The sequence below is a fragment of the Hydra vulgaris genome, chromosome 10, assembly GCF_038396675.1.
Source record: "Hydra vulgaris chromosome 10, alternate assembly HydraT2T_AEP".
NCBI classification, from domain to species: Eukaryota; Metazoa; Cnidaria; class Hydrozoa; order Anthoathecata; family Hydridae; genus Hydra; species Hydra vulgaris.
The window spans coordinates 23,034,080-23,059,867 of NC_088929.1; the positions used below are offsets into that span (position 1 = coordinate 23,034,080).

Here is a 25,788-nt window from a genome sequence, read left to right on the forward strand (position 1 = left end):
AAATGACAACTCATTTGTGGTTAATTTTGCAACGAGTGTGGAAAAATTTTTCTCCAATTTATTTGGATAATTTAATCAAACATATGCCAAAACTTGTTTGTGCAGTAAGGAAAGCAAAGGGTGGATTTTTTGAGGAAAAAAATATATAAACTTTTGTTTGTGTTATATTGCAAAAACTTGTTTATTTTTATCATAGGTTTAAACACGTTGATTAGTTTGCAATTATTTGTAATGATATTTGGTTAATTGTAATTAAATACAAATTGTTAAATATATTTTTTTTACAAAAAACAGATTGACCGGAAACTTTTGCTGGGCAGTGTACACACTATAAATTAAACTTTTTGCTGTTTTGTATGAAAGCTGTTAGTCTAAAGAATAAAATAAGCTAAAAAGTTTTGAGTCTGGCCAAAAGAGGGCGAACTTATTACTGAAAATTCCACTTAACTTATGTTACACGGAAAACAAGCAAAAAAATTGCTTCAACTTTTAGGTCACATTTCTGCGAATTAGTAAAGCGGTTTGCATAAAAAACTTTCACAAGATGTTAAGAATTCTATACCAATTTAAAAAATATATAAAAATTTTTCAGAGGTGACCAGATACGGAAAATAAACTGTTTTTTTTGGTGCCATATACACATCACTTATGTTACTGAGTCATTATTATCATGGATTTTTTATATCTATTATTAAGAGTTAGAATTATGTAACAAAAGAATTGCTAAAGTGCAAACTCGTTCGTTAAAAATAATTAACAAAGGAAATTTTAAAAAACTGGTGACACTCTTCCTGAGTGATTTTTCATAACACCTATGAAAGTTATCAAATCGAAAACAGTTTTCCCGCAAGACCAAGAGCAATTAAAAAATTATTTTAGTATTACAACTTTATTAATACTTATTTGAGTCTTTTAAATAAGAAAATCTTTGGCTTGTCAAAGTTTTTACTTACACTTCTTACTTCTTATGCGTATTGCATTATTTTCATTAGAATTTTGAACCAAAATAAGAATATATAAACAAATATAAAAACAATCATATAAATAATTTTAATTAATATTAGAAAAAAAATTAAAATTCTTCTTAATATAAAAACAATCATATAAATAATTTTAATTAACATTAGAAAAAAAATTGAAGATTTTTTTAAAATTCTTCTTAATATAAAAACAATCATATAAATAATTTTAATTAATATTAGAAAAAAAATTGAAGATTTTTTTAAAATTCTTCTTAATATAAAAACAATCATATAAATAATTTTAATTAATATTAGAAAAAAAATTGAAGATTTTTTTAAAATTCTTCTTAATATAAAAAGTTTCAGTTAGAACCTTGTCAAACCAACGCGATGAAATATAAATTACTTAATGACGTAATTCATTTTGTTAACAAAAAAGTGCCAAAACTTTAGTAAATGCATGTAGTTTTAACTAACATTATACAAATTTAAAATAAAAATGTGCTGTATCTAGCATCATTATTCAAAACTTTAAATGTCAAAATGGAACATTTAATATTTTTTCGCATATATTAAAAAACTCAAGATTTTAAACTAAATTTTGAAAAAAGCAAAGATTTATCATGTTTTTGTTAACTTACGTTACATAAAAATTAAAAAAGTTCTTTTGTTATTTTCTTGAAATATATATATTTTTTAAATTATAAAATAATGACTGAACATGTTAACTCCATTTTCACGCAAAATTAATTCTGATTATGCAAATAAATTCATGGTTAAAATAACATTTTACAATGGTACTTTTTTTATCATGCGACTAATGAGAAAAACCGTAACTTTCGAAGCAAAAAATTACTTAAATAAATTAATTTATTATAATTATATAATTATATATATATATATATATATATATTTATATATATATATATATATATATATTAGAAATTTAAATCTATATATATATATATATATATATATATATATATATATATATATATATATATATATATATATATATATATATATATATATATATATATTAGAAATTTAAATATATATATATATATACATATATATATATATATATATATATATATATATATATATATATATATATATATATATATATATATATATATATATATATATATATATATATATATATATATATATATATATATAGATTTAATCTTCTAAGGATTTAAAAAATTACCCTTTTTTATTCTGATTTGAACTTTAAAAGTTATAAGTAAAACTTGAAAAGTTTTAAAAAAAGAGCAATTGGGGTGCAGTGGTAGTGCACTTGTGTCAGAAACAAAGGATCTGATCCATGGCTTAAACCCCACCTCTAGGCAGGTTTTACGACATCAGTTAGGGAGGAGGCGTAAACTTCCAATTAAATGCTCATTTGCGTGCTCTGTGATAAGACTGTAAGGATTTCTTGGGGCACTTGAATAAAGTAAATAAAATAGAAAGTTGAATAATGATCAAGTCACTTTTTTTACCAAGAATGAAATTAATCTTTTATAGAATATAATGATATATTTTGGTATTTTTTTGTAAAAATCAAAATTAATGTAAAATTAATTTAAAAAGAATAACAAAGAAAGATTTTTTTCATTTTTTGTATGATGTAATATAAAACTCTTTATCTTTTTTTAAGTTTTGTAACTTACAAGATATAACGAACTTAGATAACTTGCTATGTACCTATGTACTTGGAAGGTTCTAACATCAAGTCAAATCAAATCTTTTAATTCTCTGTATTAGAATTTTTTTAAATTTTATATTAAATTTTAATTACTTTATAAGTTTATTATATACTAAATTACTTTTTGAGTCAGATATTTTCATATTTTTTAGTATTGTGAACTGGATGGTCATAAAGTTGAGCTGAAAAAGTCTCATAGAGAATCGATGTAAGTATATTTACTGCAAAATAATTGTTCATAAATAATTCTAATATTGCTATTTACTGCAAAATAATTGTTCAAATTGTTCATAAGTATTGTTATTTAGTACATTGAAATTATTGTTCATGCATGAGTCAGTATAATAATGTTATTTATTGCATTGAACTTATTATTCATGAGTCAGTATAATATTGTTATTTAGTGCATTGAAATTATTATTCATGAGTCAGTTTAATATTGTTATTTAGTGCATTGAAATTATTGTTCATTAGTGAGTCAGTATAATATTGTTTTTAGTGCAATGAAATTATTGTTCATTAGTGAGTCAGTATAATATTTTTTTTTTAGTGCATTGAGGTTATTGTTCATGAGTCGGTATGATGTTGTTATTTAGTGCATTAAAATTATTGTTCATTAGTGAGTCAGTATAATATTGTTATTTAGTGCATTGAGGTTATTGTCCATGAGTCGGTATGATGTTGTTATTTAGTGCATTAAAATTATTGTTCATGAGTCAATATAATATTGTAATATAGTGCATTGAAATTTTTTTCATGATTCAGTATAATATTTCAAAAATTCAGTATAATATTTCAAAAAGTCAGTATCATATTTCAAATTTCAAATTTTATTTCAATGTTGCAGCAGGTGCAACATTGAAATAAAATTTGAAATTTGAAATAAAATTTGAACATTTGATACCAATGTGAAGCTTCTAATTAATTTAAATTAAAAAGACATTTGATACCAATGTGAAGCTTCTAATTAATTTAAATTAAAAAGACATTTGATACCAATGTGATACTTTGATACCAATGCTTCTAAAATAAAATAAAGTTAATGACAATTAAAAAATAAGTTAATAGATAAATAAAATAAATTATGTAAGTGTATTTTACAAATAGAGTGCTCAATGTTCTTAAAGAACAGAGCAATAATTAATTAGTAAAAAACACTTATCTAACTTTTATCTTCGACTTGAAGTTTCACCATTGCTGGATCATCAGGAAGAGTACTCTGAAATAAAATTGAACTCTTCCTGATGATCCAGCAATGGTGAAACTTCAAGTCGAAGATAAAAGTTAGATAAGTGTTTTTTACTAATTATATATATATATATATATATATATATATATATATATATATATATATATATATATATATATATATATATATATATATATATATATATATATATATATATATATATATATATTAAAAAATAATAAAAATGCTACATATTTAAAAGTTTTAAAAGAATTTTTTACTTTTGAAAAAGCTGTTTAAAGCTCATTTTTGCTGAGCTATTCTACTATAGACAGCTTTTATCGTGCTGTTAATTTAAAAAAATGCCTAAAATATTTATTACCTGTAAAAATTATCTGTAAGTATTACCTGTTGATATTATCTGCAGATTTATTCTTAAAATGCTATCTACAACATAATTAAATTAATGATAGATAAACTTGATCAAAATTTTTTTCAAAAAATGACTGGAGTTGAATTGTTATGGAATTTCTTAAAAATAAATTGTGAGGATCAGTAAAATGTTTATGGCAAAAAGATATTTTCTTATACCCATTATCAGAGATAACGGATATAAGATTTACTTATACCCATTATTTCTGATAAAAGAGGAAGAGAAAGAATCATAAATGACTGGGATATAATCTGGCATGAATGAAAGCATATAATCTGGCATGTTCATGTCAGATTATACGCTTTCATTTCATTTGAAAGCATTTAATTTGGCATGAATGAAAGCATATAATCTGGCATGAGATAGGGGAGTATCTAAGCAAGCTTCTCATTATTAAAATGATCTGAGATTAACTGTTTGTTGTAGCAAGATATAAATGTTCAATGAAATCATACAGAGAATCTGTGATGGCTCTTTAAATAAGAGGAATTCTCAGGAATTCCTCTTATTTAACTTAAATTTTCAAAGGATATTAATCTTTCATAGAATATGGAATATATTCTGGTAGTTTTTTTAAAAGGAGAAATTGATTTTAAAAGTGCATTCTACGTACAAATTAGGTTAAGTTGATAAAAAGAAGCATCACAACAAAAACAATATCATCAAAAAAAGCAGATTATGTCAATGAGAATTAGATTTGTAACACTATTCTGATGTATTATTTCAACATAATATAGATTTGGAGTCAGATAATGTTATAATAACGGTATTTATTCACCAAATAGGTATTTTATGAGAAGGTTGGATGAGCATGTTGTCCACCGTCTCAGATTTTCTTCATACTTTTTAAAGATGATCTCCTATATTACATAGACTACCTTGCAAAATTTCGGCACTAATAGCATATGGGTTTTGAAGATATTGTTACTTTAAAATTAGCTATTTTTTGCAGGATTTTTTTTTTTTTGGCGGCCATTTTGATTTTACTAAAGATTTTGTTTTACAAGTTACTGTTTAACTATACATTTGATCAAAACGAAAATTAGCACTAGTATAGTTTTAAGACAAGGAATTAGAATATTTATTTATTTTCTATAAAAATCATTAGAACTTTATCAATATGATGATTTTACTTCACCTATTTTGGATAATCTAACAATCTATATCTTGATATGCCAATATTAGAAAAGTATAGACAATTCATGTCAAAATAAATAACATGAACAGCACATTTAAGGTGTTCATACCAAATAAAAATTGCATAATATTAAAATGCCAAATGCAAAAATATATGCTAATACCAGAATGGTATAAACGTTACAATAACTCAATTTTAGAAAAAATAGACTTCTTTTGAGAGAATCTTTTTCAACGATAAATAGGTATTTGTAAAATACACATGCCAAATGAAGTTCATAAAACTATTTGCCAAATAAAATTTTACATTACATGTATGATATACAACTGAGATAAGCTGGATAAGTTGGCTGCAGAGTAGGAGTGACCCATGTCACTCCTACTCTGCAGCCAACTTAGCCTACTCCTACCCTGTTACCATTAACAGAAAATGCAGTAATACCTCAGCATTGGTAATAAGGGATGCGCTAGCGGTGACATTTGTAAAGTACGATAATTTTGAAAAACGAAAATGACCACAAAAAAGAAAAAAAAACTTGAAATAATGTGACAAACTGGATTTTGATTGAAAAATTTATTTAGGAGTGGGCATGGGGATGGTTTCCGTCCCTGTGTCTTTCTCTAATGAAGGGCTATTTTTTTCATCACTTCTCCCCAATAAGGGAGAACAAGACCTGTAACCATGGCAGCATTAAATTTTTGTGTTTCTCTTTTTGCTTTTATTAAAATAGATATTTTAAAGTTAATTTTTAAAAATTGTTTGTGTCTATCTGGCAGATATGTTCTGTTCTTGAAGATAATTTTTTTTTTAATCATAATTAGGATGTTGGGCTTAAGAACTCAACAACAATTATATTTACTTGGCCTATATAACTTTTCAAGGGTGTCTTTATTTTCTTCATCAACTTCTGATACCAAACCAACCCAGTTAAGCATATCATATTTGCAGATAGGGTAGAGTGGGGCACCATAACACAATTTTGGTTTTTGCTTCGTAACAATTATTTAAATATATCTTTTTTTTAGCCGATTGATTTAATTTGTTGAATAAGTTTTTACCTATAAAATTAAATTTATTAATTACCAAAATAAAACAGGTTAAACTTGTATCAAGGTACCATGCCCTTGGGGTACCTTGACATAAACTATAAGCATCATTAAAAAAAAGTAAAAAAATAACTAAATAATAAAATATTATGTAAAAATAAGTATTATTTTTACATAAATTTCTTTAAAGCTGACTGTAAATATTAAAAGAATTATCTTCAGTATTAGGGCCACAAATGCTGTATTAAGTTACCTCATACTTGCTAATAGAAAACAATCGCCTAATTTTTAGTATCATTTTTTTAAATAATTGGTTTAATGAATTAAAAAGCTTATGGATTGTAGTTTACAAAATAGTGTTACTTACCGATAGACACACTGAATAATATACCTTAAAACATATTAACTTTAAAATTTTAAAAACTACTTTGTCATTAAAAAAACACTAAATTTGACTCCTCACAGGTCGCATGATATCAAATAATATAATTTTTTTTGTCAAAAATGTAACTGTTTCACCATGAAAGTGTTGTTGTCACGACTCTTAATCTTCAGTACGATTGCAAAAAATGTTTGCTATTTTTTTAATGGCCAGCACAACTATCAGAAAAAAAGTTGATTTTTGAAGTATTAAGAAACATTTTTTGAACATATTTCATTGTTCTTTTTATTATACAATAAAAAATCTTTTTATAATACAATAAAAAAATCCAGGCTCAGCAGGAGCAAATGAGTTTAGGATGTTAAATGCTGGATCTTCTTGACTGGTTGAATGGGTTTTGCTTGTGTCTTTATTTTTATGACTAAGCAACTGATTCTATTATCTCCTAATGAGGGTACAGCTCTAAAACTCAGTTTTATGTTTCTGAGGCCGCCTGGTAGTCAGATTTCCTGAACTCTGTGGTAGCTCCCAGAAAGGCTGATTCCATCAACAGCTGTAAAATATCAGAATACTAACAGTGCCATGTTGTGCATAAATGGTGTCCCTGTTTGTACTTTTGGTTTCCATTGTCGAGGTCACATTTGGAGCCCTTTGTTATGGCTTGGAGTTTATTAGTAGTAATGAGGCAATTGCTTGGACTCTTAGTGTACTGAGTACTATCTGTGCTTTGATTTAAGTTCTTTAACCAATTTAAAAATGATTAAAATATCAAAAACTATAAAACAATAAAAACCATTGTCATCACCAAGTTCTCTAAATCTATCATTCACTAATCTTTGTGGTCTTCGAAGTAACTTTTCTTCTGTTGAGTTCTTGCATAGTTTACCAGACCTGTTTGCTTTTTGTGACACTAATTTGAGTTCAGCTGTCTCATTCTGTGATCTTAGTGTTGATGGTTATCTTCCTTTAATTTGTAAAATCTCCAATAATCACATGCTTGATCTGGGCACTTACATTTGTACAAATTCACCCATTTGTCAGGAAACTAGGTTTGAATGCACATACTATTCTTTTATATGCTTTTGTTTAGCACCGCTTTACTTCATCTTTCTCTTTGTTCTATATTGCTCTCCATCTCAAGACTGCACTCTTTTTGATGTTGTTTCTGACCAAATTGACCAAACTTTCTCTTTATCCTTCAGCCAATATCATTGTTTTTGGTGACTTTAATGTTGAATGACTTGGTACTAGTGTCAGTGACTCAGCGAGTGTTAAGGCGCACAATTTTTGCCTTTCTCAATCTCTAACACAAATAGTCAACTTTCCAACTCGCTTTCCAGACAATACGAATCATTTACCTACTTTGCTTGACTTATGTCTTATTTCTGATCCAAGTCAGTATTCAGTTTCACCATATTCACCCCTAGGTGTTTTTGATCATCGTACCTCTTATAACTACCTTAAAGCCAACTGGGACTCTTTCCATGATTTTCGTTGTGATGACCCTTAGGTAGAATTCTTTCTTCTTCCTGCTGACAGTTGTGCTTCTTATTTAACTACTTGGATTCAGGCATTTCCTTTAGAAGATTCCAATTCAAGCCTCACTCTACTCCATGGTTTTGTTCTCATCTGCAATTGCTGCAAGTTCCAATAGTAACCATTACTTATGTTATCTATCGCCAAGACAGTTTTGTCAAATGTCAAAGCCTGCTCTTCTCAGGTCACAAAATCTTGTATTTCATCTAAAAAATTAGGTTCATGAGACTTCCGTAGAATCTTTAAAAGTGTCTATAACAATGGCGAATCTTTTATTCCTCTTCTCTTGCATGGTTCAGATTTTGTTACCTCACCTTGAGACTAAGCTAAATTGTTTGCTAAGAACTTTTTCATCAATCTCATCTCTTGATTCCACTAATCACATACTACCTGATATAGCCAACAAATAGGTTAATTAATTTTTTGACTTTCGTTTTACTCCAGGTTCTCTATCTAAAGCGATTTCCTGCTTAGACTCTTCTACAGTTTGTAGTCCAGACAACATAGCTGTTATAGTCTTGCCAAAGTGTTATCTGGAGCTGTCATCTATAATTTCAAAACTATTTAACAAGTACTTATCAGAGTTTTGTTTTCCAGCCTGTTGGAAAGCCGCATCTGTTATCCCTATATTCAAAAATTTTGGAGGGCAATCTGACTCGTCTAACTAGTATCCCATTAGTCTACTTACTATCATAAGCAAGGTTATTGAATCTCTAGTTAAAATCCCATTAGTCTACTTACTATCATAAGCAAGGTTATTGAATCTTTAGTTAAAAAACACTTAATTTCTCATTTTAAATCTAATAACTTACTTTCTGTAAGTTATTAGATTTAAAATTGAGAGATTGAATAATTTTTTATTTTCATTAAAACATAATTCAAGTTTCTAAAAAGAAAAATTTAAATTTCGCACGTAAGACATCATCGCACACAAGATCTTGACAGACTGCCCAACCGCCCCCCCCCCCCCCCAATTATATTTTAGACAAGAAAAAAAGTAGCAACATTAAGATTATGTAACAATGGTTAAAGGTTGGCAGCAAGAGCAGGTCCAACTATGTATGCAATGTGTTTTTGCACCTAGTCTAAAAGAGCAAGGGTATCATTATAAGATCCGCTCTAGGTGTGGCAACAGTATTCCATATAAGGATGGATTTGAGGTATATAGAGATAAAGAATAGATTCCGGAGTAAGAAAGTGGCAAGGATGGTAAAGATATGCAACCTTAGCAGATGCTAAATTTGCAATGGATTTGATATATGGTTTCCAAGAAGGATCGGAAGTAACAGGTGATGCGGAAGTTATCGGACAAAATAAAAACGTCAATAACTTATTTATAAATAAAAAAACAAATTGCTATTATATTTTTTTAAAATAAAGCATTTATCTTTTAATAAAAATGTATTATTTTTTATATGAAAAAACACCACCATCTGCAATTGATCTCAATTTTGCTCTGACGCCTTATGCAACTGTAAAAAGTTTAAATCAATTTCTTGTAGTTTTAGTTTTTTTTTTTTTTTTTTGTTATTCACCTCCTCCAAGGCCGATAAAGCCACTACAGATGAGGAGGCTACTTAATAGCGGTTATAACCCTCTCTCAACTCTATAACTTCGAAACACGAACCTTGACAAACAAGGCCGCTGCGCGGAGAAACAAGTTAAGCGCGGTACTACCAGGGACGTGGTGGGGATCAAACACCAAACCTCCCGCTTATGAAGCGAGCGCTTTACCACTACACCACTACCGCATAAATGCGATCAATCAAAACTTGCTCTGTTGAAACTTGCCTATCTCCCTCGTAAACCTTCTGTGCCAAATGTCCCCAAAAATTTTCAATTGGTCGTGCTTGAGGCACATTTGGGGGATTGGATTCTTTATCAACGTAATAGACATATTGGTCCATCCAATTTAGAGAATCTTCAGAATAAAAAAACTTGCTAAATCTGGCCAAAATAAATAGTTAAAGTCTCCATGATACTTGTGAATAAATGGAAGAAGTCGTTTTTCTAAACATTCATTAATATAGATTGATGAATTGATCGCTACAGCCTTGGAAGTGCGAAACAATGGCTCGGACATACCACGGTCAGATATGGCTATCCACATTAATAATTTTTTTGCAAGTTTCTCTTTTCCTATAAAACGAACACTTTCTGGGCATGTCTTTTTGTTGTTTGTGTAGTATTCAGAATTTCGAGGCATGTTGTCCCCTGCAAAACAAAAGTATTTTTCGTCATCAATGACTAGAAACGATTTTGTGTTATAGAGTTGGTTAACTAGTTTCCTGCTTCTTTTCTTTGCCTTTATTTGTTGTTCTATAGTGTATTTTGGAGTCTTTTCACATTTTCTATATTTAATATTAATTTTTTTTAACTGACGACCAATTGTCGATTGATTTACACCGAATTTAATACTTATTTTTCTCTGACTGACCCCTTTTCGATTGTTGACAAGTATCGTTAATTCGGCTTTCTTTTCTCTAGTCCAGGATGTCGGACGACCAGGGTGCTTTCTATCAGAAAATGATTGAGCAGTTTCAAGTCTTTTTAGGTTATCATATATTGTACTTGGAGCAAATCCTTCCTTTTCAAAATGATTTACGATTTTTTTTTTAATATTAGGTTTATTTACAAAAAACATTTTTAGTCGCTTTCGAAAAGATTCTCGTTCAGCTGCATTTAACCTCATTTTAAATAATTGTGTTTCAAATAATAAAGTTTATATTTTATAGAACGTTTATGCCTACGCATAAAACCACAAAAACTAATTATTATGCTCAAATAATGAAATTAGGACTTGTCCGAGTTAATTTTAGAAGTACATTAATAACATTACCATTCATAAATATAGAAAGATTTAGATTATTGAGATAACAATTAGCCAAAAAATATTGAGTTTTATATCATTAGAATTCACCAACCACTGAGAGCCCGATGCTGTAGCAGAAGGAAGATCCTTTTCAAGCTCAAGTGCCCCCTCCAAGCAATCAGAGAGTGCATCTTATCAAGACAAGAATAAATGGTGGTATCATCAGCGAACATGTGAGAATTTCTTGGAGATCGTTTATGTAAATTAAAAAAAAGTGTGGGGCTAAGGATAGAACCTTGAAGAACTCCTAAAGTTACAGGAAATAAGGAAGAGTGCTGTCCATTGAGAAATTGTAGAGAGCGAATAAAAGATTTCATGCCATCCTGAATCCAAAAAGTTAAATAAGAAGCACATTTGTTAGCAGTAAGACAAAAGATTTCTACCCAAGGACCATCACAAAGAAATTTATGGACAGAGTCCTAATCAGCTTTAAGATTGTTGTAAGAGGTACAATAATTGGGGGATTCTGATGATGAAGAATAATGAGATAATAATTTTAAAAAGATGAAACCGTGAACAGAAGCACCTAAAGATGAATAAGGTGTTTATTCTAATTATTTAACTTATAACAATATATATATATATATATATATAGAAAAGTTAAAAGAATATATTATTTTGAATAAATTAACAAAATTGGTGAGGAAACATGAGGGATTTGTTTGTTTATTTATTAAAATGATATGTCATAACAACTACATCCAAAACAGGATATTCGAAGAATGCTGTTACAGAAATCAGAAAAACTGGCTCTCTTGAAGATAGAAGGAAAAGTGGTAGACCTCCTAAGCTAACAAAAGATGACAATAAATATTTAAAAACCCTTTCTTTAAGAAATACAAAAAAAGTATCAACTGAGGTGGCAAAAGACATTAACACAGCAACTGGGAAAAATGTCAGCTCTTCTTTTATTTGACGGCACCTACTTCAATCGGGATTAAGAGGGTGTGTTGCAATTCGAAAACCATTATTACGGTGTGGCAATTAAAAAAATTTACTTAAATATGCAAAACAACACGAAGATTGGGCCCAGAAAATGTATAATCGGGTTTTGTACACCGATGAGTCCAAATTCGAAATTTGTGGAACGTAAGGACGCCAATATGTTTGAAGAAGAATTGAAGAAGCCTATCAGCCCGAGTGTTTAAACCCTACTATTAAACACAGAGGAGGCTCTTTACAAGTTTGGGGCTGTTTAACGTCATCTGGAGTAGGTGATTTGATCAAAATAGGGGGGCGACTCACCGGGGAACATTTTGTGGATATCTTAAGGCACCATGTTGTATCATTCGGAATGAGACTAATAGGTCATAATTTTATTCTACAGCAGGACAATGACCCAAAACATTGTTCCCGAGTGGCAAAAAATTATTTAAATGAAATGGCAGAGGAAGGAGTACTGGATTTGATGACCTGGCCTCTCCAGAGTCCAGTTTTGAATATAATTGAGCATATTTGGGATTACCTGGACAGAAAGAAGGTCAAACATGCTCCCTGAAATGCTGAAGAATGTTTTGAAGTACTTCAAAGAGAATGGCACAACATAACCCAGGATTTTATAACTGATTTGTATGAATCTATTCCCCGACGAATATCGGCTGGGATTGAGGCAAAAGGAGCACATAGTAAATATTAAGAGTTTTTTTATGAAGTTTGACATTAAAAATTTTGTAATTGTTCCATATTTTGTGTGAAATACATGTGTTTTAATAAGTTTATAATTTAGAACTACAAACTTAAATATTAGAGAAGAATTCTCCTGGATTTTTTGAATAAATGTAAGTGTTCTAAAACTTGTTCACAGTACTGTATATAAATATATATATATACACATATATACATACACATATATATACATATATATACTTGTATATATATATATATATATATATATATATATATATATATATATATATATATATATATATATATATATATATATTTATATAAATGAATATATATATACACTCCCATCCATAAGTTTGGACGCACCTATCGCAACTACAGATATTAAGAGAAAAATGTGTCAAAATAATTTTGGTTTGTGACTTTAATAAAACAAATTGATAATTTTATGTTCTTTTATTAGTTTTAAAGAAGAAAAAAAATAATAGTATCAAAAATTATAACTAAAATAAAAATGTTTTTATTTAAATCATCTTTTCGTCGAAATGGCCACCTTTAGCTTTGACTATCGCTTGGCAGATACGTGGCATGCGATCAATCAATTTTTCTAAATATTCCTCATCAATATTTTTCCATATGTTTTGGATTGCCTCCCAAAGATCATTTTTACCCATTGGTGGGGTTTTTCGGACTTCTTGATCTAAATGATCCCACAATAACTCAATTGGGTTACAATCAAGACTCTGTGGTGGCTAAGTCATGACCTTCAACAATCCTTCCTCTTGTTTTTCATTTAAATATTGCTTAGCCACTTTACCAGTGTGTTTAGGATTGTTATCTTGTTGGAAAACTAAAACATGTTCTTTCAAAATCTTTAAATTGACTTCTTTTGTCATTTTCACGTCAATTTTGGCAATTGATCCCACTTGGCCACCACTGAAACAATCCCCAAACCATTATATTCCCACTTCCATGCTTAATTTTTTGCATAGTACATTGCTCAAGCATTGTTTCTCCTACCCGACGATGAACAAATGACCAGCGTTTATTTCCAAAAATCTCAAACTTTGATTTGTCTGACCAAAGTACTCTATTCCACTCTTCTACCGTCCAAATCTTGGGTTCTTTTGCCCAGACTACTCTTTTTTGTTTGTGGACAGTTGTAAGACATGGTTTTTTAACAGCCACACGACCTCTAAGCCTTCTAGAAGCCTTCTACTTCAAGAAGTTGCCTTTTTACCGCCGTTGTACTTATTTTTGTGGTATGATGTTCATTAAAATCAGCTGCTAAATCTGGGGCTGTGTGTCTACGATTTTGTAAAGAAGTAATTACTATGTACTTATCCTCTTTTTTCGTTGTAGAACGAGGTCTTCCTACTCTTTTATGATCGCAGAAAGACCCTGTTTCTACCTTTTCTTTTAATCGTTTTACGGACACAACTCTCTGAAATGCTGAGACGTCGACCAATTTCTCAATTAGAAAAGCCTAAATTATGAAGGGTTCAAATTTCTATACGTTTTTCTAAATTTATCTGCCCTCTTTTTGCCATTTTAAATAACGAATTTTATAAGAATACTAAAATAAAATAAAATAAAATAAAATAGTCAATTTGAAAAAATGAGAAATAAAGTTAAAAAAATTTTCTTACCGAAAATTGATAGCTCAAAATCAATCAAATCATTGATTTTCAAAAACTATAGATTTATTAACTTTTTAAAACAGAAAAAAAAAACATCTTATAACACACTCAGCTTAAAAGTTTAACTAATAATGAGAATAGATAAAATAATAAGTAATCTTATTTAAAAATTTATTTATTTTACGATACAAGTGGGTATTGCTTAAAGATGTTTCTATTTATTTTATTTTGTAAATAATAACTAATTAAATAATGTAAGAATATATTTCTTTTAAAAATATCTTTCTCAACTATGTTCTCACAGTACTTTATGATGAGACCAATGGAGACACTCTTAATTTTATTTATGAGTTAAAACGCGTTTTGTTTATTTTAGTAAGGTGCGTCCAAACTTACAGGCGCTAGTGTGTATATATATATAAAATATATATTATATATATAATATATATATATATATATATGGAACAATTACATGGAGTCGTTATCGCTGCTTAAAACTCTTTGATTTATTATTGTTTATATCATAGTATTGCATAATAATCAAAAGAATTTTTTTTAGCAAATGTTAAATTAAGTTTTTTTCTTGTTTTAATTTAAAAAAGAAACAGTTTTAAACTTGAAGTGTGTCATCCATGTTGAAATTAGTGCTTAACATAAACTTTTTGGTTTGAAAATAAAAAGTTTATGTTTAGCATAGGCTTTTGTCTGTGTAAACTGACTTTTGCAGATGTGGAAGCAGGCACCTCTAAAGCCTGAATAAATGATAAAAATAAATATCATATGCTAAGTCATCAGATATAAAACATAAAGATGTTGCTTGACATTTAGTAGCACACTGATCATGTTTGTTATCATTAACGACAGGTTGTAGTGTCTATTGCTGTTGGTTCCAATAGTAACTCTTAATTTTGTCTTGTATGAAAAATGTAAAGTTTTCTTCTCAAAAACTTTCACAATCAATTTGTTTACTGTAGATGTGTAACTTAGAACCTCTATCTGTTGTACTCCACTGTTTTATTCAGTTTCTTCATCAACTTTGCCATTATCTTTAAATAATCCTTCATTTGAAGAGAATGCATTAGATTTACAGTTATATGAATGAAATGATAACATTTTGAATTTCAAGACAAATATTACATCTATAGATCATGCATTTCCTTGACTCTGCTAATTTTTCTCAGTCAGGAATTATCTTTTTCTGGATATTTCCAGATTTCTGGAAATTTCTTTAAAATTTTTGGATATCCAAATAGTTTTCTGGAAGTTAAAAATGTTTTTTTTTGTCATCAAATAGTTAAAGCAGCAAAGGTATCATCAATTATTCTACGCTGTATTTATTTAGGTTAAGCATTATTTGTACGTGTATTCTACGCTGTATTTATTTAGGTTAAGCATTATTTGTACGTGTGTACAACTAATTTTTTCTTATTTGTAAGCGTATATTTATTATAAATTATTTTGACTATTTCACCTAAAAACCTAGTTTAATATAGTTTAATAATTTTTGAATAAATTATATTAATTTATAAACTAAGTATTAGTAACTTTAGTTTTTATTAATTTAAGTAACTTTATATTAATTTATAAAATAAGTATTGAAATACTTTTCTTTTATATAGAAAAATACCTGCCATAACCTAAGTCTTCAGTTGACACTTTACTGCCTTTACTGCGCTTATCCATATATAAATCAGTCGATGTATGTGCACCTTACTGTGACTATGGTTATAACAGTCGGTTTATGAACACATCGATGCACATGTTCTATGAAACTTTGAAGAAAAAAGTATATTTAAACAACAATAATAGTTAAATAAACATATAACTACTTTAAAATAGAGCTTTTTAAAAAACAAGTTCTCTATGGAAAACTTGAACTTGTAACCTTGCCAGCCGTGCCTCATAACTTTATAATTGTAATATCCACAGCACTACACCGCTATTTTACTAATTTGAAAAAATTAAAATACTTTAAAAATTTTTTTTTTAATATTAATATTGTATAAATATTCTTAGTTACACAAAATGCATTTTTTTTTCAGAATTTTTCGAATATTTCTTTACAATATTTTCCAGATTTTAAAAGTATGACCAGAATAATCCCTGTCCAGTTAAACTGCGCTAAGCATAAGCTTTAGGTTTTAGTGTATTATACATATACAAACAGCATTGGTTCCTTTATGACCAGTGTCATTTCACATCATTTACATCATTTGACTTTAACTAAGCAAATTTGGAAAATCCTATTTTGGACTGAGGGTGTCCTTGTTTGTATTCAATAAATAATTCTTTTAAATTGCAAAGAAGTATCACTTTGATACATTTTTATTTATGGATACACTTACAACATCCTTTGAATCTGGCAACTGTCAACTGAACTAATCATTATGATTATGACTACTCAATTCTAACAATATAGGTTTTTTCTTGATGTGCTAATGTTTACTTTCAAATTTGAGTTTTCTAGCTTTAGTTAGTCTTGGTTGACTTTGATGTATTAAATAGATCAGCTGCTTAAAAGCCTTGAATCTGGAACCAATGTCAAAATTGTAACCTTTTCTTTTCTGTTTGCCATTTCAGTTTTTCTTGCATTGAAAATATCAATTTATCTAGATCATCAGCTTTCTTCTGATGTTCAACATTAGGCTCTTCAATACCATCATTTTTTAGGTCTGTTATGTTAACATTAAGAACAGCTTTTTTGACATAACATCAGTAGCTTGCGTTGATTTTCTTTTCCCTAGAGAAATTTTAGCATGTTTTGAAACCCCATGAAATTTTACTGGCATTTAATCAAAATTTAATCAAAACTGGTGTTTATTAGTTCTTTTTCTTGTGCAACTTCTTTATCAAAAAATGTGTTCCAGAAAATCAACTTCACCATTGTGGTCCATTCAGGCTGACCAATCATCTATTTTTTTACCACTTCTTTTCGACATGAAAGACTCATTTTAAAACCAGGTGTTGTTTCCATACCATTTGAACACATATCTTTTTCCAGTTTAATGTCAACGTAAATATATTATTAGTGAAAACAATTTGTCATATTTAGTAAATAATATATTTTAGAAATTAAAAAAACAACAAAAAAACTAGTTAAAATTGTGCTGGACTTATTCTTTGTAAAAAAAAAAAAACAGCACAATAAGTTAAGAGCAAATAAATTTATCTTTTATATTAATTTTATACTTTTTAAATGGGTTTTAGGTTTTTTTTTAATTTTTTTAGGAATTAGTGAAGCGGTTAAATAAAAATTGCTCATGATGTAAACAGATTTTAACATTTACTATTAATATCAAGTTATTCAGACTTATGCTAAGCTCTGAATAGCTTGATACATCTTTCAATCCAGTTTATTTAGTGTACACCATTTCATGATGACTTGATAATTTGATAAAATACCAACTCAGTTGGTTAAAAAAAAAAGACAAACTCAGTTGAAAAAATAAAATGAACATGATTTTTTGTATTGTTGAACTGTACACAAAATCTTGTAAGTAAACATAAAATACACTGATGAATATACAGTAGTTCATTTAGAGAAAATTTTTATCATTATTTTTTAATATAGTTATTATTTAATTATTGACTATGGAGAAAGAAGTCACAAACATATAATATTTATTTTTTTCACATAATACTTCTATATTTTTACTTTTTTTAGTTTCAAAAAACCAACATTTCAAATTTGCACCAAAACACTCTTTAAAGTATCTAAAAGTTTTTTGCTTTTACTTTAAAGTATCTTTAAAGTAAAAGCAAAAAAAAAAAAGAAAAAAAAAGTTCAATGTTACCATGGTTACCAGGCCTCCATCCTGTGTTTATTAGAATTTCAAAAATACAATATAGTTCTAATTGATTTTATAGAAAACACATATCATTATTTTGATTCTTTGTCCTAAAAACTATACTGGTGCTAATTTTCAGCTTAATCACATGTTTAGTTGAACACTTGTAAAACAAAAACTATAGTAAAATCATAATGGCAGACGAACAAAAAGAACTGCTAAAAATAGCTTTAAAGTAACAAAATCTCCAAAACCCAGTTGATATCAGCGCTAAAGTTTTGCAAGGTTATCTATGTAATATATGTAATATTCATTTTTACAAAATATCAAGAAGATCTGAGATAGTGGGTTATTAACCTTGAAAATTTATCCCATTCTCTCTTAGATCCCTCAAAACATAAAAAAAAATTCTAAACAACATACATTGATTATAAAACATTGTTTTGTCAAAGATTTGGTATAAATAATCAAGCAGATGCAGCAATAGGCAATCCATTACTAAAAGCAGCCAAAGGTGCAAGTTTTTAATATTTATATAACAGATGTTAGCATTGATCTGGATGATAAAAAAATCAAGAGATCAAAAAAAAATGTAATCTTGTGAATAGTAGGATAAGAATGAAATTATGGATGAAAACATAACATAATGATGAAAACATAACATAAGGATGAAAACATGCATAATGTTTGATGGTAGAAAGAATCTTACAAAAACAGTTGCGTATGGTGATGTTGGTAAATCCTACAAAAGAAATTGTAAATCCTACCAAAGTGACCAATGAAAATCATTATCTATATTTCACTCATAATTTAAAGAAGAGAGATGGGCAAAAGTTGTACACCTGTTGAACATATTGCTGAATAACTTTATAATTGAATAGCAGCACATCAGGTTCATAATCAGTCAGCTACAATTGATGGAGATTCAACCAACCATGGTTGTATTTTTGTTTCTTTAAAAGTTTAAAATTTTATATAATTTATTTACTTTGAGGAAAAAAAATTTCTGACCATACTTTTTAAAAAATTTTTTGGAAAAGTTTTTCTGAAAATAAAAAATAGTAGAATGTGAAGTTATTCAATATTTAGAGAAGATAAATATTGAATAACTGACCATACTTTTTAAAAAATTTTTTGGAAAAGTTTTTCTGAAAATAAAAAATAGTAGAATGTGAAGTTATTCAATATTTAGAGAAGATAAATATTGAATAACTGACCATACTTTTTAAAAAATTTTTTGGAAAAGTTTTTCTGAAAATAAAAAATAGTAGAACAATGAAGTTATTCAATATTTATGTTATGTAGTTTCAGGTTAAGTTTATACTGTTATGCAGTTTGAGGTTAACGATAAAATTAGTTTAGTAATACAATGTTAGAAAAATGTTTTTCTTAAAGAGTATAATTTACTTGGAAAATTGTTTTACATTTATGCTAATTATAGTCAATCTATTGAATGCATTGTGAAAGGTCACCAGAGCTTCAATGTGGATGGGCCTGAGAGAAGAGACAAATTCAATGACATCTATGTTCAACTATGTGTTCAAATGACAACTGTGTGTTCAAATGACACATATAGAACTAATCAAATAAAGATTTGCTTAAAATGCTGCAATCAATATTTTAACTTACATTTTTAAGCTATATGTATACCTTTAGTGTTGACATTGTATATAAGAGTGTATGGCATCAAGTTGGTAAAAACAATTTGACACAAGGGGTTACCATAAAACACAGAAATGAGGTCGGACATTTTTTACTGACCTCAAACACTTTGAGGTTGGCATTGCTGAATGCCGACCTTAATTCCAAGGACTGGTACATACATCAACTGACTATCTAGACATCTACATATTTTTTGTATGGAGCTACTTTTTTTGCAGTTATCATTATTATTTTATTATGTTATTAATATTGGGAATATTCAAAAGAATAAATAAATATAATTTTTAAAATTCTTTTAGTTTGCCTAAAGTATCAAGAAAGCGTGCTAATGAGAAAAATCAAGTTAGCAGTAAAATGGTGGTTCGCAATATACCATTTGAAGCCACTGTCAAGGAACTTCAAGAATTATTCAGGTAAACTAATACTTTTTTGTATCTCAATTGAAGTATTTTTGCTTAAATTAAAGTCTCATTAATGCAAGTCTTCCCAAAAAATTTGTTGTAAAAAATTTGTTCATTATAGTCAGTGTTAACTTTTACTTAAAAAAGCAAATTATACAAAGCAGTAAGATATGGTGTAGGTTTCAGATTATTACCAATAGCAGAGTAATCATGATGATCCTAATCCTTGGCGTTGTGCTCAACATGACCTTTGTAAAATTTATTTTGTCAGTTTTTTTGTTCATTTTGTTAGTTAGAAATCTTATTACTAAGTGTATATTGTTTTGTAAAACTATCTCCCTAAAATAAGTCAGTAAACTGTGCTAATTTAAAGTTAATAAAAAAGTAAAAAGAATCCAATAAAATAAATTACTGAAATGCAAGCTTTTGAAATTTCCCTGTTTTTTTATATAAATTTTGATATAAAGCCTTTTGTGTGAAGGTGTTGCTGAAAAGTGAAGAAGTTTTTTTTTTTTTTTGTGTGTGTGTCATAAATATGATATTTTCACATTAATCAGAGAGAAAGTCTCGGAAAGGCATAATCTGTAGTAATCTTATTTTTCTTATTTAAAAATGACATTATGATTTAAAAAAGTATTTTCTCAATTTTGCTGAATTGTGTCTGAAAACAGTCTGATCATCTCATAATACTCAATAATAATCTGGTTAGGAAAATTCATGATCTTTTTATTTAGAGCTTTTAATTTAAAAAATGTCAAACAAGAAGAAAAGAGGACTTAAATTCCTGCTTGGAAGTCAAAAAAAAAAATTATTTTACATTTTTAGTACTATAAATACTATATAAATTTAAAATCACTTAAATAAACTTCAAAAATCTTCCACTGCAGTTATAAGCCTTACTTTTTTACTTTTAGCCAATATGATACAGGATGCTTTGTTCTGCATATTAAAAATTAATGTAACATATTTTTTGAGTTAACTATATTTTTTATTATAGCAAACTCATTTATTACATTTTTTTTTCTTACCTCCTTAAGTCTAAAAAATTGAGAGTACACTACAGTCGAAGAGAGAATTTTTTAATTTTTATTTTATCTCAACCACAAACTGTGATACATGTTTAACAAGGTGGAGAGGTTGACAGCAGTACTTCTAGAAGCAAAGATTGAATTTAAACAACAAAAGAACCCGTCATTTCGAAAAGGGCATAAGTCCATTTATTCAAACTTTCCAGGATCAACAAAAATAAGTTTTTTAGAGAAAAAGTCTATGGTGCTAAAGAAACTAAATATATGAGTAGATAAAAAAAAAAGCATACATAAATTTTTAGAGTTTTATTTATTATAAAAAACCAACATATAATACATATATCTTTAATTTAAATTTATGGACTTATGCCATTTTCAAAATGAACACTTTGTAATATATAAAAATCCCAAGATTATCAAGATAGTAATGATTTATTATTACATTAAAACAATTATTGTTAGTTAATCATCACTTATTTCCTGGAATTCATTGTTTGTCGAAGTTGTTGGCCATGCAAAAAGCTCTGTATAGAAGTTTTTATTCTCTTCTATTGAATATGGAATATATTTTCCTATTTTTTTCAAATCTGATTTTTTTTTTCATTGATAGGCAATTTTCCAGCATATGCAGGAGTACTACTTAATGGTAAGGTTAGTCTTGTACCTATCCTTTGTAATAGCTGGAAATCATAACTGACTAAGGAATCTATGGATTCACGTGTTATCACTAAACCTGGTGTGGTCTTAGAGGACGTGAAATGTGACACTTTTGAAATACCAAATGTTACTTTTTTGTCCTTGGCTACTCCTCTTCCATAGGAATCTACAGACAACACAACTTTCTTATAATAATTTGGCCACCATTTTTTTACATCAATAATATCTTCAGTTTTAGGCCTTCTGATTTCAAATTTTTTGTTTGCTGCAGCTTTAAGATTTTCATACTCTGTTGGTGTGTAAATCCGGTCATTTTTTCGAATGTCGCTTTGCTGTTCATTCTATCGATTGGCAAGAATGAGTGACCTCTTTTTGGTATGTAATATTGTATCTCATTTATATTGCTACCTAGTTCAGCTACCAGTGATAAAAGTATGCGGATCATGACATGATTTCTATTTTGGCCTGCACAACCATCAGAAAATAGGTGCAGTTCTTTGGCTTCGTTGACAATGTTTTTTTAAATATAATCCAGCACAAAGGTACATAGTTCGTTGGGACCTTTGTTAGCAACTCCTTCGCGATGTGAATAAAATACTGATTTACCAGTTTCAAAATCGTATACGCAAAGCTCATACAGCCATAGTTGGCGTAGGTAAAATATTTCCTGGACAGGGATATGTGGAAGTGGCAAATTTTGCATAAAATCAAATGCAATCCCATACACAGTTGGATTATTTTTGCACTTAGTTTCAACTCCCTGTATTTTTTTGTAAAATTTGTTTGCTTGTCTTTTGTGGATCTCAATATTTGCTTGATAGATTCTTTTTGCATTGTCATTAATGTGTGGGTTTTTTAGTTTAATTTTTAACTCTTTACACAGTCTACAAACATCAACTTGCTTTCTACCAAAGGATAAACTAAAATTTTCTTGGAAATATTTAAGATAAAACTTATATTTAACAGGGTGATCTGGATATTTTTGTTCGTATAATGTGTGCATAATTTTCACATTGAGTTTTTCATCCAAATAATAAGATAATGCATCTTTACTATAGTAGTGCACATATTTAATAAGATTCGATATGCTCACGTACTTTTGTTAATGTATCACCAGGTAATGCTTTGCATCGTGATCCCTGGGATTTACCTCTGTGATCTATAGGCTGTTCTTTTTTTTTAAGCAAATGCATAAATGTCTAACTTGTTTCATAGAAATTCCATGCATACTGCAAAAAGCTTTCTTGCATACTTTTTTTCTCACACCTTCAATATTAGTGTGATAAATAAAGGAAAATTCTTTTTTCTTAGGTTCTTCAGATCTAAACCGTCTTCTCTCTATTTCTTTCTTTTCAATCAATGACTGCAAGTATGTGTCTTGGGCATTTTTACTATCAAATTTATTAACAAACTGAATTATACTTTTCATAACATCTTCAGATACAAGCTCCATACATTTTGAACTACATCTGTAAATAAAGAAAATTATTGAGGTAATATTACAATAATTAAATATCAAGATGTTTTACCTCCAATCATTGGTGGTAAAACATGAGTAAATAAACAAAAATTTGAGAACGAATACAGTATATATTATATATTATAGTACAAAAAACTAACCTGCAAGAAGCACCCGTCTGTCTTGGTGCCACATCATTTCCTTTGTAGTTTTTATAAGCTTCTCCTGCAATTTTGGCTTTTTTTATTTTTTCATGTTTGTAGTTTTCACTATTCCTTATACCAGACACTCTTTTTCTAGACCTATATGCGTTTTCAGCAAGCTCACGATTTTTCATTTTTAAAACAAATAAAGTGAGATTATGTCACTTCACTGCATTTCGTTTCACTTGAAAAAGACCTAAGTCCGGAACTTGTGCCATTTTCGATCAGACTTTAATTTTCATTTTCATTTAAAGTTGACTTGTGGTATATGAAAATTTGTCTCCTTCAAAGTAAATATGTAAAACACTTTAATAAAGAAAATGGCATTAAAAAGTGAAATTCGAAAAAAGTGTGACTTGTGCTCTTTTTGAAATGATGGGTTCAAATGGTTTGTGAGCCAATGGTTCTAAAATTAATCTACAGCCATATTATATATGCACACACCAAGTATATGTAATGTTTACTTCTAATATTCGCTTTAAACAAGTTAAAAAGAAACTCTGGTTACAAGTTATGTTTATATTGGTTGTTTTGCAAATATTTGATACTCAAAATATATTGGTTATTTTGCCAATATTTGATACTCAAAATTTTCTTCAATGTTTGTTCTATGAGATACTTAAACATCAATGATCAATGTGTAATATTATCTTATAAATAATAATAAAATTAAAAAAGTTGAAAAAAAAATAGGCAAGGTAATTTCCTAAATAAAAAGTTACTCTTCAATCATTGAAGCTTTTTTATCACTATCTTTACCACATTATATTTATCTGCAATCATTACAGATATTAAAATAATAATAATAATAAATTTAGATAATAAATTTTGTAAAAAATATTGATAAAATAATTATGTCCTTATTTTTAGTACGTTCGGTCACATAAAATCTTTGCGATTACCAAAGAAAATAACTGGTGCTCATCGTGGATTTGCTTTTATAGATTTCACTACTAAACAGGATGCTAAAGTAAAGAATTTTATTTCATCAGTGATTATTTTGTAAAAGATTTTAATCTATTGTTAATTTTTTTTGTTTTTAAAGATTAAATCAGTTATTATTTTTAAAATAGCGAGCATTTAAAGCTCTTTGTCAAAGTACCCATCTCTATGGTCGTCGCTTAGTACTTGAATGGGCAGATGATGATGATAGTGTTGATTTATTAAGGAAGAAGACAGCTGAACTTTATCACGAATCTTCAGGTAATTAAAAAAAATATATAAACAATAAAAAAACCTAAGAAAAATAAAGTTTTTTCTTATATAAACTAATTAATTTTTTTTAAATCATATTATGACCTCATCATATTATGACCTCATCGTATTATGAGCTCATCGAATATTCAATGGTATTGTGCAATGCCTAAAAAAATAGAGAAAATTATATGAGAATATAAAAAGGCAGGATGTGTACATGTTTTGTAATACTACTTGTGTCACAATATATGTAACATATTCTTTAATATAATCAACATCACATAAAGCGTTATTTTAACCAATATTGTGAGGGTATAAAGGTTAAAATTATTAAGTTTAACAACTATGGTTCCATATTTGTGTATTTAAACCATATTTAATAAATTTGTTGGATGGGTTTCCATAATGCCATTTTCTTATTTTAATTTGACATTATAAAAGACTTAAAATTTTTTTTTACATTTTTTTAAATTTTTATCGTTAAACTGTTTTGCCGATCATGATAATTTTTTATAGCTTTCTATTCACTCACTGACGAGTCCGCATTTTTTTTTTGTGGAGGCCAAAACTTCACAGCGCTTTTTGAAGCAATTCTTTTGATCGTACAGCCCTAAAATTTTACAAATAATCTTTTGCCGACTAACAATAGCTATATTTGTTACATTTGATTCAATAAGTATTTTAGATTTACGATGCCCCACCTCCCCGTTGGTTAGATCTGGAACTCCGAAAAAAATATCGGAAACCGAGAGGGCATCAAAAAGTGTTAAGTATCAATATAAATTTAATTAAAAATTTTACAAATATTCCACTTGTTAATTTCAGACAAATAAAAATGCGTCCAAAAAAGAACAAATA

The 25,788-nt window shown here is 28.2% G+C and overlaps 1 protein-coding gene across 1 annotated transcript in view; it reads left to right on the plus strand.

The window, feature by feature from the left end:
• LOC100215356 (probable RNA-binding protein 19) overlaps positions 1–25,788 on the plus strand; it is a 100,821-nt gene that overhangs the window by 69,945 nt on the left and 5,088 nt on the right. Inside the window, exons 12-15 of the mRNA XM_065807542.1 lie at positions 2,826–2,881; positions 20,285–20,398; positions 24,604–24,703; positions 24,807–24,936. Of these exons, the coding sequence (XP_065663614.1) occupies positions 2,826–2,881; positions 20,285–20,398; positions 24,604–24,703; positions 24,807–24,936 (400 nt within the window). The remainder of the gene's footprint in view (positions 1–2,825; positions 2,882–20,284; positions 20,399–24,603; positions 24,704–24,806; positions 24,937–25,788) is intronic.